A 20,266-nucleotide genomic window follows, 5' to 3' on the forward strand; every position below is an offset into this window, starting at 1 on the left:
GGCTCTCGTTTTGTCACTCGTTCCCTGAAATATCAGCAATTTGCCGCAAAATTTCTCCCGGCCATTCATTATTCTTCAACTTCCCGTCAAATCACAAGAAAAAAGGCCTAGGTAATGAGAGCCCGTTCACCGACGGCGACAAAACCTTTCCTGGGCTGCACCGCCCCGCTGCAGGGGGTTTGGGGCCCGAGGCCCCGCGGCCCCTCCCCTCCGCCGGGCGAGGCAGGGACGGTGAGGGCCCCGCGCTCCCGTCGCGCTCCCACCGCCATGGCAACGCCGAGGCGGGGCCCGGCGGGCGCGGGACGAACCGCCGCAGCCGCTGAGCCCAGCCCTGGCCGGCGCCGCCCCTTCGCGCCCCGCCGGGAGCATGGGACTGAGGAAGGAGGGCGGCTGCAGGCGGTGCCAAGGTGCGGGGGGCTCGGTGGCGGCTGCGGGAGGAGCGGGGAGCGCGGGCCGCGGCAGGGCGGGGGCTGCAGCCCGGAGGACGCGTTGCCTTCCGGTCTCCCCCGTCCCTGCAGGCCGTGGGGGTGCGGGGCGCAGCTCGTCTCGCCTGGGGCTGGTGGCAGGCGGCGCCTCCGCCTTCCCCGCTGGCTTGTGGGGGCGGGCACGGAGCCCGCACGGAGCCCGCGGGGCGGGGGGCCGCCCGAGCCGCCGTGGCTCCTGCAGCGGGGCTCGGGGTCGCGCCTCGCTCCTGTTCACGAGGCCGTCCCGAGCTGGGCCGGCCCGTCCGTCCCGCGTGAGGAGCGGGTGGGACGGTAGCACGGCGGGGGAAAAAGCCGAATGCCGCGGCTCTGGAAGGGGAGACACGTACAGCCCGTGACGGGCTGTAATCCTCCGAGAGTCTGGGCCTGGAACTGTGCGCCCTACAGCCGTCATCGCACGGCGCCTCCTTAGTACCGGCATCGAGTGCTGCTGTGGGCTGCGCTTCAGGCTGCCGGCATCGGCCGCGTTTGCGAGGCCGATTTCTGTGCCCACTTCTTTTATTAGTCAACTTTCGTCTTCTCCAAAGTTGTTATTTATGGGTTGTTATAATACATTGTGCCCTGTGTGTATAACGTCCCACGGCGTTTGGCTGTAGATCCAAATGTTTTGGTTTGGCGGGATTCTGATGCAAGTGTAGTTGAAGAATAAAAGACTCAAAAGTCTTAAAGATTTTATAAAGTAATTCCTTACCCGCATTTAACCATCCGTGGGCTGCCCTGGTGCCCTGTTCCTATGAATAATCCTAGGGACCCTTGTCATCCATGATAAAAAAAGGCACAAACATGCAAAAATACTTGAGTGAGCCAACTCTGGCTCTTGGAAAATGCCTAAAATATTTTTAGATAAGAACTGGATTACATGCATAATGTAAAACAATGGTAGGAATTATTCAGTGCTGCACTGTAATGTCAAGATCTTGCATCACTGCATAAAATCAGAGCCTTTTGAGATAACGTTAGGCTGTTGTGTTGCAACTCAGTGTCAGTTCCAATCTTTGGAGACAGTGACAGATGCCACTTCAGAGGATGTCTGATACCGAAGTATAGTTTGAAAATAAATTCTAATACTATATGGGAATATGAAATTCACAGCAAAAACTAGGATCTTGTGCACCCAATTTTTATGCTCTCTTATGTAGTGTGAAGGCAGTTCTAAGACAAATACATCCTTTTTCTGACTATTCTTAAGTTTGTCATAATACTTTTATAGACAATTAGAAAGCTTGCGGATTGTCTGTTGACCATAAAAAGGGAATAAATAAGATACAGTATCTAAATTTCATTCAGGTTGCAGCAAGCTTTGCTTGAATGACTTCTGTTTAACAAAGTTCAAAAGTAGGGAAGAATTACTGTGTGTCTGTTAAATTTGGAATCCATTGCTTGTCTGCATAGGAGGTTACAATGGAGGCAGAAATGTGTGACGGAACAGTCCAGTGTGGGGGTTCTCAGGCACAGAGGAAGGATCCTTACAGATAGCAAGGATTAGTACAGGCAGAGAGACTAATGCACTGAGCTGAGCTGGAAATCTGTGTGCCTGAGCAAACTTGGCAGAACAGCCACTGGGTTGCTTGCAGTTCATGAAGCGGGGAGAACACATCATTTTTATGGTCTCTCAAAAGAGTTGTATCTGAAACGTTAACACAGAAAAGGTGGGGTACACTATTCCATGTCCTGGTTGTATGCCATGCAAAGTCTCTTGTTCAGACTTAACCTCATCATTTTAAAGAAAGAACAAAAATTTTACACTATAAGGCCTTGTTTTGTCTAGTAAGAATACTGAAAAAAAATTATTTTTTTTAATATATGGGAGTATATAGGATTTGTGTGTAGGTCTTGTCAAAGTTCAAATAAGGTTGAGATTTTTTTTAACCTCCTAGAAATGTAAAAAAATTAATCCTCTATGTTTTTCCCTAATTCCAGATATAAATCTTGAAGTCATTTGCTGTAGTAATTTCAGCAGTCAGTTAATATACTCACAGATTTATAGTATGACCTCAAATAATCTGAATACTGTACTTTTAAACCAGCTTTAAGTCCGGTCTTCCACACTGCCAGTGGGAGCACATACTTGAAGAGCAATACCTAACAGCATCGTGCACTTACTGTTAATCAATGACACACATTTGTGCCACTTCTATCTTACAGTAGTGGGGAACTCACTGTTACTGCTGCATGGAGGCTGCTATTAAGTTAAGGCAATTTGCATAGGCTTCCAGGGTTTTAAGACAGAATTTAAATGCTTCACATGTTTATAGACAGCACCATATTATTCTGCACTGTAGGAAGACATCCTTGCATTAATGTTACTAGACCAGAAAGGGTGTTAACACAGAGACTTGTGAACTTTTTTTTTATTATTATTCCTTCATTTGACACTTGAACAAACAGCTTATTAAACTTAGTAAATTATTCGTTTGATAGCACTAGTTTTTAGAAGCTGGAGTTTTCTTTGACCAACAAGAAAGATCAAAAATAATCTAGTTATGTCTTCAAAGAAGGAAGGACATTTAGAAGTTTTATTTGAGTCATAATAATTTTAACTAAAATTGGGAAATGTTAATCACTGTTCTTAACTTTTTACCAAATTAAAGTCATTACTCAGTAAATTTCTTGAAATCTATCTTTACTTTAACCATTAGTCAAATAATCTATTAAGTGAGTTTAGGCACTTAATCTGCTTAAAATCCTTACTTAATTCAGCAAATGACTTAAATTTTTATAATTACTTGAATGCCTAATTGGCCCAATTTTATTGAGGATTTCTTTCATACTTCAGGTGAAATACCTGTTAAAGTGAACAGTGTTCAAGCCATTAACCCTAGTAGATTCTTTGCTCCAGATGATATCCTGAAGCTTTCTCTGAAGCACAGTGGATCAGGGTTTCTCTGCTCTCCATTCTGGGTGAGGCTGGCTGTGCATTAGAGTTTTGGTAATGTATTTTCAGGTAGAAATCGGCACTCGTGGATGAGGGAAGGAGCATCCTTGTACATGCAGATTATACTAGCAAAATTTATTATTTTCCTCATTGTAGAAGAATCTGTATATAGTGTGTCTATACATTTAGGTATTAAATATGTTTTCTCTATTGGCCTGTTTCACAGTAGACATTGAAACAAATTCAAACTTCATGGGATGACATAATGTAGAGTTTCATGTAGCAGTAGAAGCCAGCACACACTTTGGTTGTGTAGGGTGTGCTCATGAGCCAGTGTTCTACCACCCTTGATTAACAGCACCATTCCCACCCAGGAGTTGTTACAGCCCCTGGCTGCTCCTGGATTACCATGATTGTCTTGTGCTGGCACAGCTATTCAGGGAACTCAGATTAGTAGCCTTTTAAGACAGAAGTTTCTAAACTGTGGTATGAATATTGACTGTTGTTCACATATTAGTGAGTAGCAGCATACAGTCTCTTCTGGAATACCACCCCTCACACACCCTCCTAGAAAATCAAAAGCTGCTGGTGCCACTGCTGATTCTAGAGGTGCTGCCCAAGTCAGTGATCACAGAATTGTTAAGGCTGGAAAACATCTGTAAGTACATGAAGTCCAGCTGTCAACCTAGCATCACCATGTTCACCATTAAAGCATGCCCTCCAGAGCCATACCCACACATTTTTTGAAACCTTCAGCAATGGTGACTCTCCAACTTCCTCAGGCAGTCAGTTCCAGTCTTTTGCAATTCTTTCTGTGAAAAAAAAAAATAAATCCAAATATGTAATCCAAACTTCCCCTGGCAAAACTTGAGGCTATTTCCTCTCATCCTGTCACTTGCTACCTGGAAGAAGAGTCTGATACCCACCTCATCACAGCCTTCTTTCAGGTAGCTGCAGCAAACTGACATAAATTCATTTGCTTTTGCCTGCAGTTCACATCACAAAATGTGCTGCTGACACACACAGCTAGCTGTTTATTTCTGCTTTTGGAGTGTGAATAGAGCAATAGCTTGCACCCAAAACTTCCCTTGCTGAAGCCTATAGCTAGAAAAATTTTAACAAATATTTTTCAAGAGTTATTTAATCAGATGCGACTCAAGGCAATTGTACTATTTCATTAGATTCCTTAATTTTTTCAGAGGAGGGTTTGACTCGTGAAACTGTTTTTTTTTTTTCATTTTGGTTGCATTGTTTTCATTTCTACAGAATACTGTAAGATTATTAATTCTAAAGGTCTGAGAGACCTAACGCTTAGGCATTGAGAGTACGTGTAAAGAAAAGCTTTTGTGTAATCCAGCATAGTAAGTGTATAAATAGCACCCATCTAATTAATGGCTTAGGAGGTTATGTATAGTGTATGGTAGGGGGTGTATCATTTTCACCATATTTTGCTTCTGACACAAGTGATCCCATGCAGAATTCAGATGGAACATATGTGACTTCATTTCAAAATTAGAGTGGTGTGATTTCCTGGGTGGAAATTCATTGAGGTTTGCTTCAGGAAATTTAGATATTTCAGGGAATTTAGATAAATAATGACTATTCTTTCTTCTGCTGAATTCTGCTGTTTATTAACAAATCTTAAATGTGATTCATTTAAACATGGCTTCACATGTGAAACTTTATACTCCCAGGATTGATAAGAGTTTTGTTATCAGTGAAACCAGAAAGGGGGTCCAAGAGGCTTCTGTTTCACATGCATGAGCAGGAGAGAAAATACAGGTGTGATTATGACGTGCTGGTTTTGCCTCACTATAATTTTCAGATAAAATGGAGTAATATCTGCATTCAGTAAGTGGCTAAATCTAAAGCCCTGATTGAAGGTCTCTCATGATTGCAGAAAAGTAGTGGGGACTTGCCGTGTTTACAGTTACGTTCTTAGCCTAAAGAAGGAGTGTGTGGGTGGGTCATCTCTCTGCTGACCTTTTAATGTATCCAGTTCTGCATCTATTTGCCACCGTCACCCATCTGTGAGGAGGAGCTAGGAGAATTAATATTACCTAGTGGCTGGGTAGCAGAAAACCCAACAAATTAATACTCGTTTTTTAGAGAAACTCATTCTGTTCTGTGTTTGTTCCCAGATACATAAGTAGAGGGTAAGAAGTAGGCAGCCAAAGATAAGCAATCAGAGAAGCTTAAACTAGATGAGCAATTGGAGTTCCTATAGCAGCTGGTCAGCCACAGCTGAGCAAGTAGGGGATGTTTGAGGGGAGGAATGACCACAGGTAAGGAACAGGCAGCAAACTGGGGACATTGAGAGGAGTTTAGGGGGGATGGAACAAGGATGTGAGTTGCATGAGTAGGAGAGCTGGCCTCATTAGTTGTACTACTAATAGAATATGGGTTTTTTAAGTATATCATGCTAATGTGAAGGGAAAAGAGTTAAAAATAGTAAAAAATCGTTTCTTATTTACATAAAATTTAAATCCAAAGTGGATTTTTCTAACTAGGTTAATCTTTTAATGTACTCTGAGCTGTCAGTCTTTGCGCTGTGTATTTCTGTGCTGTATTCATATATACAACAATTTTTGTAGCATAAAATTAATGGATACTCTGGTTTGAAAATTCTCCTAGTACCAAAAGGAGAGGAAGATGTATTTCGGGTCTTAATTAATTCCTTTAAGTATGACCTTGTCAGACATATCAGATAAGATGCTTAAAGGAGCATCACTGTTCAAACTCATTTGGGATTTCACAGAGATGGTTTAAACCAGTTTTGTTCTTTCCTCGGCATGTGTACATTTAGTGCTGTACTGTTACTTGTATAGAGTTTGAAGAGTTAATTCATAGCAGGAAGCCCACTGAAAAGATGATAAAACTGGTTGGTAGAATAAGGGTGGTAGTGATAGACATCATGGACTTGTATAAAATTCGCAGCACAAGCCTTCTGCACGTTGTTGCCTGAATTACCCACTTGTACAAAGGCATCTCTTTAACCATTTCTTGTTTAGAGCACTGAGATATTAGGGAAGAAAAAAAGCAAGAAAAAGAATTGGCAGTGAAAGAAGCAATACCAAACCTTTAAAAATCACTGTAGTGGCTAAAGTGTTTGCAAAGCAAAGCATTTGTCAGCTTGCGTCCTTATCAGGCTCAGACGGATTAAAATGCCCAAATCTCATGCAAATTATGCAATTCTAGTCTGTTAGAGGTGCTTTCTGCATTGCCAGCTGGGAGGAGGCCACTAGAGAGTTAGGAGTGTGAGAGTCCTGGAGCCACCAAGAAGCCAAACCGCTGCACAGAAGGGTGAATATTGATGGTGATAAGTATATTCTTCTGGAACAGCTGGGGGGACCTGAGGTCTAAATGCACCTGGGGCTGAGGGTTGTTTGAACCCAGGCTAAGATGTGGGAGCTGCCCTTTGGAAATTACAGTGTTTGCAGGTCTCTATACAGAGTAGGTTTCATGACTTGTAGTGCTAGATTTAGATGCCTACATCCAATATCCCACCTGTATTTTTATGGATTATCTTTTAAGTAGCAAGTCTTGATGGGTAAGGATAGCATGATAGATTGATTTATTTATTTAATTTTTATTTGCTATGACTAAAGTACATGCTTGTTGTAAAAATAGTAAGTCTAATACTTGTGTTTAAAATCTTTTCTGGGAGACTGTGGTAATGAAAGACTGGGCTTCTTTCCAGTACATATTCACGTTCCAAATCTGAAATGGCTTTGTGGAAAAATCATTTCCATAAATTCTGCACATCCACTAACAACCAGGAAACAAAATAAACCACCAATTTCTACAATTTTTAATACTGTAAAACCAGAAATTAAGATAGAATGCATTTTAAATAAAAATAAAAATACAGTTTAAACAAAATGTCTTTCAGTTCTCTTTGGAATAATGTAGTTATTACTTACATTCAATAGCAGCTGGAAAAAAAATTAGAGAAAGCTCTTTTTTTGTCTTCATTGTTGCTTAGTATCGTAGGAGGAACCAAAAGATCAAATAAATTTTAAGACGTATTTAATTTGCTTGCTCTCTGTACTTTAGGAGACTACTCAGTGTGAAAATCCTGATTTTATATTCAGTATGAACAATCCACTTAGATCTATAAGGAAATTTAGATTTAGATCAGATAGTTACATGTGTCATATATCAAAGGTATTTTTGTAGTTTTCCTCCCATTGTTTGGTTTATATCTGATTAACTGTAAATTACCGAAAATGCCATCTTCTCTGTAAAAATTCTCTTCACATATCTAAGCCTTCAGTTTGTTTCTGCTGTTGTGCAAATAACTGTGAAAACATAGCCTGAATTGGAATAAATACCCATTCAAGTCAAAAGACAAACTGAAATTATAGTTGTGAAACTTTTGGCCATTAGCACTTCCTACCTTCAGTAAGGTAGAAGTAGCCTGCACATATCAAATTCTCCAGTTTCTTCTCTGACATTAGCAACCTGCTTCTTCATTGTAAGAGTCATTTTTGTGCTGTCTATATATGTCCATAATCAAAACAGAGGGCACAGGAATATTTTTTATTTCTCTCAACTCATGCTTTTTGACAGCTTTTCTTGCCAGTGAAATACTGATGCCGACTTATTTCTCCCTCCCTTCTCCTTTCCCGCAAGCTGGATACAAATTCATTGTAAAGGGCAAAACCAGCTGATGGTAATTTTTCCAGTAGAATTTCCACTGTGCCATCTTGTGGTGATGCAAAGCAAGAGAACATTGTAAAGTTTGGTCTTCCTGCAGTGCTGAATAGGCGCGTCTCCAGCTGAAGACAGTAAAGGCAACAGGTTTCTGAGGGTCCCTGGTGGTGTTTAACGCAGGACAAAGTCGTTTAGCTAACTTGAAGAGAATCAATTGTAGAGAGAACAATGTATTTTTATTTTTTTTTTAATGATCATGCTTGCCCTTTTAGGATTCTGTCACATAGGGCTGAGTTAGAGGAGGTATTGTAAGCGTTTACCTAACAGTACCACACGTGCTTCCTTCTGGAATTATAGCCTAGCTCTGAAGCACAGAAAACAGTGGAATAATATTTAGGTTATTTGAACAATTATGAATGAAACACTTCTGATTCTCAGTTGTCTGCTGTAATCCAGATTGAAGATATATATACATGCAGGTTTTTATCATTAGAGGAGATTCTATCAACTGAAATTTATGATCTAACATTCTCCCAAAGACTTGCATTCTTCCAACACCTGCATATTGTTAAGTGCTCAAAGTCATGGGTTTCAAGGTGAATCCAGCTAGACTGTGAATACCACTTGTATGTAGTAGTGGAAGGTAGAGAAATAAAATATTTTAGCAGGAAAGAAAGGCCGTATTGGCAAAGGTTTGCAGTCATTGTAGAAATGTTCTGAATCTAACAAATTCTTGCTTTATGTTTAGAATTTTAATATTTGAAAAATAATTTCTCATTTGTCCCAATCTGTGTTTAAATCACAGAGATAAGGAAGAATTGTACCATGAGCGGAATGAGCAATTTGAAATTGATACAGATGAGCGGGAATGTTGTCCTTTGGCTTTGAAAATAACAGTATAAAGTTAAAATAATTACAGGATAGTGTTGAAAAAATCTGCAGTAGCATTTTCTTTTTTGTTGCTTTATCCCTTTTCAACTGTTCATCTGGCAATTCGCAGCAAAAGGAGTGGAAGCACAATTATTGCAGACACCACAGCTAATACTGTCATGTCAATCCACAGAAGCCTGTACAGTATAAAGGCTGGCTTTTCAAAGTATGAAAATAATTCAAGATTGCCCTGGTATTTTTGTGCTTTGTAAGAAAGGAGTTTGAATCTATTGATCCAGATTTAGTGTCATTTCACAACAGGGTAAAATTATTTTAATTTTCTTTTTTTTTTCATAAGCTACTTAAGATACTACTATACTAGTCCTAGTCATTCAAAATTAAGCACAGTATGGCTTTTTTATAAGGCCTATAGAGAAATATTGTTAAAACATTGTTAAATGAGTGATTTTTTTTTGCTGCAATCTCTACGAATTAATATTTAAGACATCATATTAACCATCTTGCACAGCATGCTATTGTGTTGCGGCTGGGTCTGGGGGTCTGTGTGACCTCCTGGACTTCCTCCGCACTGTTGGACTTAAAAACAGCTATATACTACACTAGTTAGATATGTAATTGCAATAGTACTTTAACAGTCATTATATAACAGTGGGAACTGAAAAAGAAGCCCCAGACAGCCAGGTGCTGGGCATGCAGGAGGTAAGCTATGAGAGGCAGGATTAAGAGCTTTTACCATGTGTGGCATGGCTGTCATCAGGGCTTCCTGCATCCCCTGATCAGTTGTAGTGGTGTCAGCCTTTATCACCCCAGCTAAGGTCACTGGGAAGAGATTCCCACTCATACTGGGTTGGTCCAGTGTGCTTCTTCATGATGAAAGGGGGAAAGCCAGGGGTCAACAGGAGCAGTAGAGTTACCCACTTCACCTGCATGGTGGTTGCAGACTCTTGAACTGACAGCTGAGAAGTATGATGGGAATGGGAAGACCATGTGGACCTTGATAGTTAATAGTAATAAATCTGTAGAACTCGTCTGTACAGTTTCAGAATTAATGTTAAGTAAGTGTGGTTGGTATATTTACCTGTTTAAAAAAATCTTGTTTGTTTTGGTTTACATTTTATACACCATAGATGACTTAAAACAGTGCTCTGTATACACTAGTATTTGTAGTCCTAGCATATCTCCTGCTCAAATTTGTTCTAAAAGTGCTGCAGATTCTTAATTAGTTCCTGTGCCAATTTTTAAATCTTAGGTTGCACAACAGCCAATGGTTTTCAAAGAGGAGATGCAGATCTTTTAGTCTACATTTTTCATTCTTCAGAACAACTGGTGGTTTAAGTTTTGTTGGCATCTCCACTTGACTATAGAGTTCCCAGTCTACCAAAGTGCCATGAATGGGACTTTGAAACAAATTGGAGGTTAGCACAGAAACATAATCATGGCCACATATCTGTACAGTTTAATGATCAGTGTAAAGTTCAGACTAAAGTGTTCTGATGGTCTGTTCTGCTGCTTAGCACCTTGAACCACTGAAAGCACTATCGTTGTATCTTGGTGTTTAGATTTAGTTAAACTACTACTGAATTTCTAGTTCAGTGATTGTAAAATGATTGAATGAGATTTTGGAAAAGATCCATTAGAACTATATGTGCATACTTTGGAGAAAGACTTTATCTTGTCTGTGAAAATATGTGTGGGGATTTTTCTCTAACTTTTGGTTTTTCTTTGATGTTTTGTTAAAGCAATTGTAAACTCAGGCGTTGGCATGCCCAGATGTGGTCCAGCAAGTCCATGTAGAGGACACTTAAGTACTAAGAGTAATGGTAAGTGACATGTACTTTCATCAGAAGGTCGACCTGGTTCCTTTTATGTGAATTCATTGATTTTAAGCTTATAATGTTTTTATTAAAACTTTTGCATTGAGCTTATTTGGAGAAGTTTAATTGTACTTACATTTAGTATGCATTACTGAAAATACCTTCAAGGAGTAAGTTTTGCCTTGACTGTACTGCTGGCTGCAAATTGCTAGCAAGATGAACAGATATATAAAGATGTCCCATCTTTATTAGCTGTAATATACATACATACATCTATTTGTCTACTGTATTTAAAAAACCCTGAGGTTAAACATGTTCCTTTAGAGTCAGTATTTTACATGGCTAGTGTATGTTTCTGTGCTGTACTGACACCTCAAATGCTTTTTTTTTTTTTTTCCAAAAGAACAGAGTAAAGAAACAGGAAGTTTCCATGTTAACATTTTCATAGTACAGTTTCGGCCACTTTTGTAGCTATTTATTGAATTAATGGCTCATTGTGGAAAGAAAAAGGAGACAGGATGATTTCATGTGATAGTAACTGGTAATAAAAAATACTGCCTTTGAGCAAAGAAGTTAAACAGTGTTTTGAAGTTTGTGACTTTAAATTGCAGTTAATAACTGTTTAAAATTTCAGTATTTTTTGATTGCCTTTCTAATGTTCAAATGTATTTTAATCTTACAGCTTTGTGCCTTGACTCCTCTCGAAATCTAGGTAGTCAATATCTGATCAGAGATCACATGGTGTTTCATTATAACAGAATTCTTTCAGCCAAAGGTAAAAATGTGCATGTATGAATGAACTGTCTCCCCCTATATTTAGCTCAGTCTCTCAGAATAGGCTCGTACCAAGAAGAAATGAACTGGATTGTAGGAAGTTTACTATTCTTCCTGTTTCTTACACCTGTCAGCAAAGAGATGTGGCTGCTACTTAGTAATACTTTTGTATTATTGAGATGGGAAATTTTGTATGAAAACATTTTCTTTAAGTGTTACCAAAGATCCTGTCTTAATTTTAGAACACTTTGTGCTGTGTTGGCTTCATTCTGCTTTTGATGAAATAATGAATTATGAAATAATATACTGAAGAGAAAGTCATAGTGATAGGCATAACAGCAAATATACAGAAATTATTTTAGGAATGAAGGCAGAACATTTCTAGATAAACTCAGATCACTATGTCTCTATTTTTTTTTAATTCTAAAACTTCGTAATCTTTTTTTCATCTTCCAGTGAATAATAATAGCAGGTTCTAAGGACTGCGAAAATTGCCCTGTGTGTTTGCAAATGAGAAAATCATGTTACTGGCAGAGTCCACACTCACAAATACAGTACTCACAATGTTATCTCTCATGTAACACTCAGTATCCTCAGGTATGCAGGTAAATGCCATCAGAGGAAAATGTCGTCATTTAAGTGATGGTTCTTCCTTTAAATATGTGTTTTACCCAGGCAGCTTTATCTCTCAAATCCTGTGACCATAATAGTATCAACCTAATACTTTAAGTACACAGTAACTAGCATGTTTTAAAATAGACAATAATTAAATTAGTCTTTGTTCTGTGTTGGTTTATTACTACATTTTTCTAGCTTTCACATATACTAAGTAAATACTGAATCACTCACATTTGGTATTTTTCTTATTTTCAGCAGCTGTAGACTCTTCAGCACCCAAAAGTCGGTCGACCAGCATCAAACGTAAGTATTTGTTATATGTTGATTCTGAAAATGGTTCTGTAAAACTAACTCAGCAAAAGAGCCAGCAGAAGAGTAACAATAGCATATAACCCTTAATTGAGTGTTGATGAGTCTGCTTCTTTATTCAGCTTTCACATCCTTCTTCAGCTACCAGTAGATGCATTCAATCTCCATCGAGTGGAATGTTGGATAGATGGATCTGGACTGTTGGTGATTAGTTGTGCTTAGCATGACAATTCATTTGTCAATGGCAAAAGGGTCTCAACTGCAAGTGATAGGATAATCTTAAGTATCTGGTACAAAAATCCTGGACCTTTCTTAATAAAAAAAGCCTTTGAGGATTTCTCTCACTTCTCAATGTGTGCATGTAACTGATACTTTTTTTTCTAACCCTCTTTCCTTTATATGCCCTTTCATCTGACTGAGGTTCCTTTACAAACAGATAAGAAACTGTTGTTTAGGCTGAAAGTTTTGCAGTTATCATAGAGGTAATTTCATGGGAAACACCTGCTTTCAAATTCATCATTATTTGTCTCACTGACTTCAAGGTATTTAAAGTTAAGTTACCCAGGCATATCTTGTTCAGTTTCTGCACTATCCTTACAAATTCTAGTTTTTTAGAATGAAATTTAAAAATTATTTCAATTTCATTTTGGACCTAAAATTAGAGTGTTTTTTTCCTTCAGTTCTATGCATTGTTCATCAAGAAATACAGATTTCTGTACTGTGATAACCATGCAACCAAACGTGACATGTTCAGGTGTTAAGCTCAGTGCAAGGTACCATTTGTGGAGTCTCTGGTAAACCACTGGAGAATCATTTTTCTTTCTCTCTTGTTTTGTGAAACAGATTATGTGCAGATGACAGCCAATAGCTCAGACATTAATAATGTTGAAAATGTGCTGAGGAAGAAAAGTAATGGAAGAGGGATTTTAGAATACTTTCAAAACAATTTCTTCTTTCTTGCTCAAGATGAGACACATGACTTACCCAGGCACAATTTCAACTTCAATATAATTGAATATCAGAGTATCCTTATAGTGTCACTGAGGATGAGGGGTTTGAACCTTTATTCTCACAGTATTTCTCTGCCTGTCATTGCTTCAACTGAAGCATATTATTACTTTTTTCTCTTTGTGTTTGTCTTACTAGTTGTTGCTTTCCAAATAAAGTTTCTGTTTCCCCTCTATTTTGAGATTTGGGCAGGGGGGTAAATTGAGTTTTAAATTATAAGATTTATTAATAGCATAGAGTTACAAAACAGAATTCCTGCAGATAGTGTTAAAAAAGTCTCCTGAAAATGTGCTTCCTGTACTGCTAGAATAGCAGGTGAGTATTTCCCTTTGGGGTTGTTGCCATGAATCAGTCATTAGTGTTTAAGAATTAAACATGATACTGTAGTTGGCTTTCTCTCTGGCCAACTGAATGTGTTCTGTCCTTAAAGTGGATTTAGTTTCCACTGTTCTTTCCTGGTATCTTAGCTGGCAGCAAAGCAGGCAAGGTGCCATGCCCCTGGGGTAGCAGTGAGCATGTTCCTATGTATTAGATCAGGCTTACTGACTTAAAATAGTTGTTAAAATGTGAAACTTCTTGAAATGTGAAACTTCTATGTTCAGAATTAGTCCAAGCATGTTGATTGATACCAGTGGCCATTAGAAGTCTGTGGTTGTGAAACTTGTGCCAGAAAACTTGACAAAGGCTATGCCAAGTAAGACAGCTGCTGCTACACATGCCTGATTTCTAACAGTACTAACTTTTCAACCCGTATGTTTAGAGGTTTTTCCACAAGGCATATTGATAGTACAGCCTGAACCCAGTGATTAGTGTGCTCAGGAATGCAGGTCTCTTTGATACTGGGGCAGGGAGAGAAGAAGGAAAATGAATATTCTGAGAAGTTACCCACCATAGATCTATTTTAGCCTGGTGGAACTTGAATTCTTGGAGTAAGAGATGAGGAGAGGCAGCAATTCAGACTGATAGTAATGTTGGTTTTCTACCCTTTAAAGGGGTTAAGTTCAAGCAAAAATATCAAGAAATACATATTGTTACATCATTCTATGTTTAAATCTTAATTTTTCCTGTGAACACATATATCTATCTACACTTTACATAATGAAAAAGCAGAGATCTATGAAAAACTTACATATTTTGTTGTTGCTGCCATTTTAAAGGAAGTTTTCACAGAATCATCCTAGCCTTTTTTTTCTGTTAAATCTTGTCCTTAAGTATGCATTTCTGAAAATTAAAGTTATAAGCAACTAATATAAGCTCTTTAAATTCAGACACTCAGGTAATTCTTATGCCTGTGTTATGTCTTTGGAAAGGTGTTCTAATATATTTTTCAAGTCCAAAATTTGGTGAGCAGGAAAAGTTATAGGTAAAAAAATCTTCATGAATCTTTACTTTTAAATGTGATGGTCTTACTTCTTTTTTCTCAGAAGTTATTTACTGTAAAGTTTCTTCTATAATAAAAAGTCTTGGGTTTTTTTGAGCGATAATTAATTTTAGATATCCACATCAAAAATACGTTTTTCACAACTTGTAGTTTGAAAAGACTTTAGATCATTTAGTCTGACATCATGAGTTAAGCATACCAAAAGTTCAATCCAGTTGTGCTAATGTGGAACTTAACAGCCATATTGGATGTGGTAAATAAATCACAAAAACAAGAAAAGCCTGTAGTCTTGAGTTGTAAAGGTCAAGAAATAGAGAAAACAAAGTTTCATTTTGTGGTTGTTTCAGTAGTTATTCATCATTATTACTGAAAATGTGTCCCTTATTTTTAATCTAATTTACCCAGCTTTACCATCTGTCTACTTGTTCTTATACAATTGTCCACCATTACTCAGGATTACAAAATAGCAATAGCATACCAGAGAACAAGAATAAAATTATGAATTCCACTTATTTTCAGCATTATCTCAGTACAGTGTGTCTAAATTGGCCTTGAGGGCTGCCCCAGTGGTACCTTAAAAAAAAAATCGCAGTCAAAGGCCACCTAGAAGCCCAATGGTCATCTCTCTAGGGTGCACAAATGGGGTTTTACCTGGGCAGGCTTAGATGTTTCCTTCAGGGCTAGTGCAGCATTCCACAGGTTCTGTGCAGTCACTGCTGGCAGGCTGCTGTGTTCTTCATATGGCTGACTGAAGTATATAAGAGACATCTGCTGGATGAGGACCCCATAGGAGCATCAGGGCTGGATGGATTTGGGATAACCCAGTGCTTCTAGCCTCTTCTGAAATGCCTTTGAAGGATTCATATCTCACTGTTAGGCATTTTAGCAACAACCAAATTTTGCCATTACTTTGTCAAGTAATATCAGATTTTTGAGGTACATACCCTTATATAGTTGTTACTTGGATACAAGCAAGGCTTTACTATCTAGCCCTTAGTAAATACTTTGTCACCCTTTTTTATGGTGATTCCTCCCTTATTTGATGGAACAGTGCCACTGATATCAGATGTGAAGACGGGTTGCAAAATCATCTGTTTGAGTTACGAAAATTAAAATTTCTAGTGTTAATGAGTTTAGATTTAGACTTGTAAGAAACCTGAACTTCATGGCTAATGGCAAAATTAAGTTTGCATTTGATGAGATCTCACCCAGGTGCTTAAATCATGGTGTATTGGAAATTCATGTAAAGCTAGGAAACTGATAGTAAAAGTTCCTTGAGACAGAAGAGCTTACAGAAGTAATACCACTGACTGATATGCTGGACAGTTTAGTTATGGCCACTAGGCATTTCAAGCTCAGCCAAGATGATGTTTGTATGATTTATCTTAAAAATTTTAAAGGGAAATAGTAACTCAAACCATGTTATTGCAAAAATAGCTTATATAAAAACACAGTAGAGAAATTGAGTGTTGGATAATTCCTTTAAGATATATTGTTCTGCAAGCTGAACTAAATTTAAATCCAACATTATATTTCATTGTCTGCCATCGATTATTCACATCAAAAATGAAATAATTTGAAGTTTGTCTGCCAACTGTTTTGTGATGTGACATGATAAATTTAGCAATTGGAAATTCAGAGCAAAGGACAACCACTGGCATTCCAGATCACACTGTCCTTCTATGTGCAGAGCTTTCGAGCTGACCAGGGCTGTGATATATATGATTAGTTTGTTTCTTCCAGATTTATGACATCTGTTTTATAACTAAGTATGTCTTGAAATGCTGCTGCAGTCTAGACTTACAGAAAAAATAATTCAGCCTATAGAGGGAGTATTCTAAAAGGGAAATAAGATGATGTGATCACTGCTTTGAAGTGTGGCGTACTCTGCGAAGAGTATTTGCCTAGGCAAAAGTGACAGATTGATCAGTGTTTTATAGGTTTCTCTTTATGAGGAGTGCTACAGTTTAACATCTGAAATTCATAGTCTTGTGCTTCCTTTCACTGACAACAAAATTAAGAAAATGGATTAATGGAGTTGATTCAATTAGTTATGGAATCAAGGTTCACAGACTGAATTTATCTGATCTACAGAATCACTAAATTGTTTATATTTTAGTACATTTTCTGTACTATGAATCTGTGGGGTTTTGAGCATAGTAATTAATGAGATACAGTTAATCTTTAAAGGTATAATAAAAATTTTAAAGGGACTCATTATTTGCATCTCCAGACTATTATTTTATTCCTAAACATTTTGTTTTCCCCTCTTTAAAAGATGAAAAGTAATCCAGTGGTTTCATTTTATTTTTTTAATTTATTTGTCACAAGATACTTACCATTATGGACTTTCCCCATATTCAACTCTACCTAATTGATGTGTTCCTGGAGCCAATGTTCAAATAAAAGCTACTTGCAGTGAAACTGTTTCAAGTATCTGTTAACAAATGCAGTTTATATTTACTTCCCACTAGTCTATGACAGTTTGCCAGGGGCACTTCTTTCAAATTTAGTTTATGAGCCTCACTGAAAGCTAAAGAAGCTTTGTATTTGTAATGGATTTGAAGCAGAAGAGTGAACAATGTTTTCAATTAAAAGCTAAATCTCCCTTCTGAAATTCATTGTCTCTTGAATGCTGGTCTCTTTCTTTCTGTGTTTAATACATTCACACTGCAACACAAGTGGTTATGTATGACAGCCTTAAGTATCTTCAGCTCCTCTCAGTTGTAATATTGTAATTAGTGCCCCAAAGTTGCAGGCAAGTTTTCTATCTGGCTGAAGTCAAAGCATAAGACTGGATTCTCCATTCCTTGCATGGGTAAAGGACGTGTGAACTAAGGAGAGGTTGGGCAACGTGCCTGTTTCCACGTTTGTCTGCGTTACTTGCTGACTGCCTAGAGCTGTCCTAACTTATCTCCAGCTGTCTGTTTACATCTACATTAACTCTTTTTAAGAAGGATTTCTCTGTCTTTTACTTTGCTGGTTTCAAAATTCCTAGCTTCTACCACAGATCTAGCCTAAAAATTCCTGATTTGGAAATAAGATGTGTATGTTACTGGAATTTTGACATTCTGTTCTGCATTTCTGTGCTGCCTTTCAGTACATAAGTGACTATGGCTTTTGAAGCACACTTAATGGGTTAGCTGAGCGAAGCTCACTCTATGATAGGTGTGAGGCAAAGACTCCACATTTCCAATGCCAGGTGATGGTAGTCCCAGTGGGTTGCTCTGATATCTCAAGATAGCCTTAGCTAGAGTACTTACTGTTCTTTTGTTCTTTATTCTTGGGCATGAGCCATGAATGAATTCGGGTGAAAAGTCATAGCACAAAGTCCTGGAGGAGGTTTTTTTAACAGCTTTGAATGCCAGTAGTAAAGGCATTAATGTATGTCAAATTTCAGAGTTTCTCCTATAAAGAGCAGAATAAGGATAACGTGGGAATTCTGTTTTGCAGTAATATTCACACTGCTTTGCGCTTTGCCCCAGCACTCCAGGTAAGCCATGTGCGCGGGTAGAACATGCAGTGAGGTGTTAAAGCTTGTGTTGTCTTAGACAAACCCACTTTTCACCTAAGCACCTGAGTATGAGGAATTTGCTGTTTCAGACACCTACTCACCCTTACCCATACTTCTGTATGATTTGCATTTTTGCTCTGTAGGGCTCTCATTCACACATTGTTTCTCTAGATATGTGTTCAATCAGCCATCACCATTTTACCTGAGCAGTAGGCAACATGGGAGTTTTTATAGCTTCCATGCATGTGCACACACAGACACGCTGTATTGGCCCAGAATAAGTAATTATTTGTCTCAAACATATAAAATGTCTAACCTGTAGCTAATTTTTGAGTACTTCTCAGTAACTCTCTCTAACAAACACAATTAGAAATAACAGTCATTTAGAACAGATGCAATAACTCAGTGTAGAAAGAAAAACATTCAGTTTTAATTATTTAATGGTATTTTATTGTGTTACGATGTATATTTTTAATTCAGAGTTGTATAATGTAGCATTTGTTAACTTCAGCTAATATTTTTTCAGTAATTTAAGCAGTCTCATATTGGAAGTGCTCTAATAGCATATGATGGATAAATCAGCAGCCATAAAAGAAATGACTCTGTATTTTACATATCAATTATAAGAATTAAAAGATAAAGAGGTATTTTCCTGAGCAATGAGAGCAGAGATTTCACATCTGAAAGATTAAATTCTATCTTAAAAGGGGACTAAAATGTTTAATGCAATGAATACACTTACTTAAGTATTTCCTGGAGATTAACTTGTATGTTGGGTACATGTGCACAGATGAATGCATTTTAAAGGTTGATTAAATGTCCTCAGATTGCTATAGGTCTCAGCTGTGTAGAAGAATGTACCACACCAATCCCTGAAGTTTTTTACATTTCCATGCATTAAATATAGTAGTGCATGTGCTGATTGGGGTCTCCCAGAGTATGATATAAATATATTATGAAACCAGAGAAGAAATCCTCAAAGGCCTTTGTGTATCTCTATCAAATAAATGATTCATACACTTGGATATGTGTTAAGTGAATGAGAATATTTTCATTTGGTATACAGACTGTTTGCTTATTTTTTCCCTATTTGGAAATGAAATTACTGTGTCATCAGCCTCATTTGGATTTTTCAACTTTGTGAACTTTGAGTATTGTGTCCTCTTCTGGGCCCTTACTTCAAGGAAGATTTTGAGGTGCTGGAGTGTATCCAGACAAGGGCAACAAGGCTGGTGAGGGGTCTGGAGCTCAAGTTCTCTGAGGAGTGTCTGGGGGAGCTGGGGTTGTTTAGCCTGGATAAAAGGAGGCTCGGGGGACACCTTATCACTCTCTACAACTGCCTGAAAGGAGGGTGTAGCCAGGTGATGGTCATCCTCTTCCACCAGGCCACCAGCGACAGGACAAGAGGACAAAGTCTTAAGCTGTGCCAGGGGAGATTTAGGTTGGACATCACAAAGAATTTCTTCATGGAGAAGGTTATCAAGCATAGGAATGGCCTGGCCAGAAAGGTGGTGGAGTCACCACCTCTGGAAGTGTTTAAGAAACAACTCAATATGGCACTTCATGCTGTGATTTAGTTGGTGAGGTGGTGATTGATCAAAGGTTGGACTCGCTCTTGAAGGTTTTTTCCAGCCTAAATGATTTTGTGTTTCATCTGTGAAACATGGCTGCTCACAATATGCAGCAACTTTGGTCTGTATTATGTAAGATTAAGGTGAATGTTGGCAAACTCATACACAGAAAATTTACCCATCTTTTGGGCTTCTTTATCTGAAGACATAGATATCTGGCTCAGCTTCTCACACTGCAGATGAGGTCTTGAACTGCAGACCAGTGTGGACTGATAAAAATCCTCCACTCCTGATCTGAAAGTAGCCCTCTTTTTGTGTTCTTGACAAAAACTTGTTTGTTCTGCCCTGGATTTCTCTATTTAGGAAACTCCAT

At 38.3% G+C, this 20,266-nt stretch overlaps 1 protein-coding gene across 2 annotated transcripts in view; it reads left to right on the forward strand.

Moving 5' to 3' along the window:
* The first annotated feature begins 246 nt into the window (after positions 1-246).
* The window catches only part of SPATA7 (spermatogenesis associated 7), a 35,557-nt gene continuing 15,537 nt past the window's right edge, over positions 247-20,266 (forward strand). The window contains exons 1-4 of one of the 2 annotated variants that reach the window (XM_015631999.2): positions 247-407; positions 10,644-10,724; positions 11,401-11,493; positions 12,366-12,413. In XM_015631999.2, the coding sequence (XP_015487485.1) occupies positions 368-407; positions 10,644-10,724; positions 11,401-11,493; positions 12,366-12,413 (262 nt within the window). In that variant the 5' untranslated portion in view covers positions 247-367. Of the gene's footprint in view, positions 408-10,643; positions 10,725-11,400; positions 11,494-12,365; positions 12,414-18,261; positions 18,302-20,266 lie in introns of those variants that run through there. The other variant, XM_015631997.3, reaches the window with a different exon arrangement.

Source organism: Parus major, chromosome 5 (genome assembly GCF_001522545.3).
Source record: "Parus major isolate Abel chromosome 5, Parus_major1.1, whole genome shotgun sequence".
Lineage (NCBI taxonomy): Eukaryota > Metazoa > Chordata > Aves > Passeriformes > Paridae > Parus > Parus major.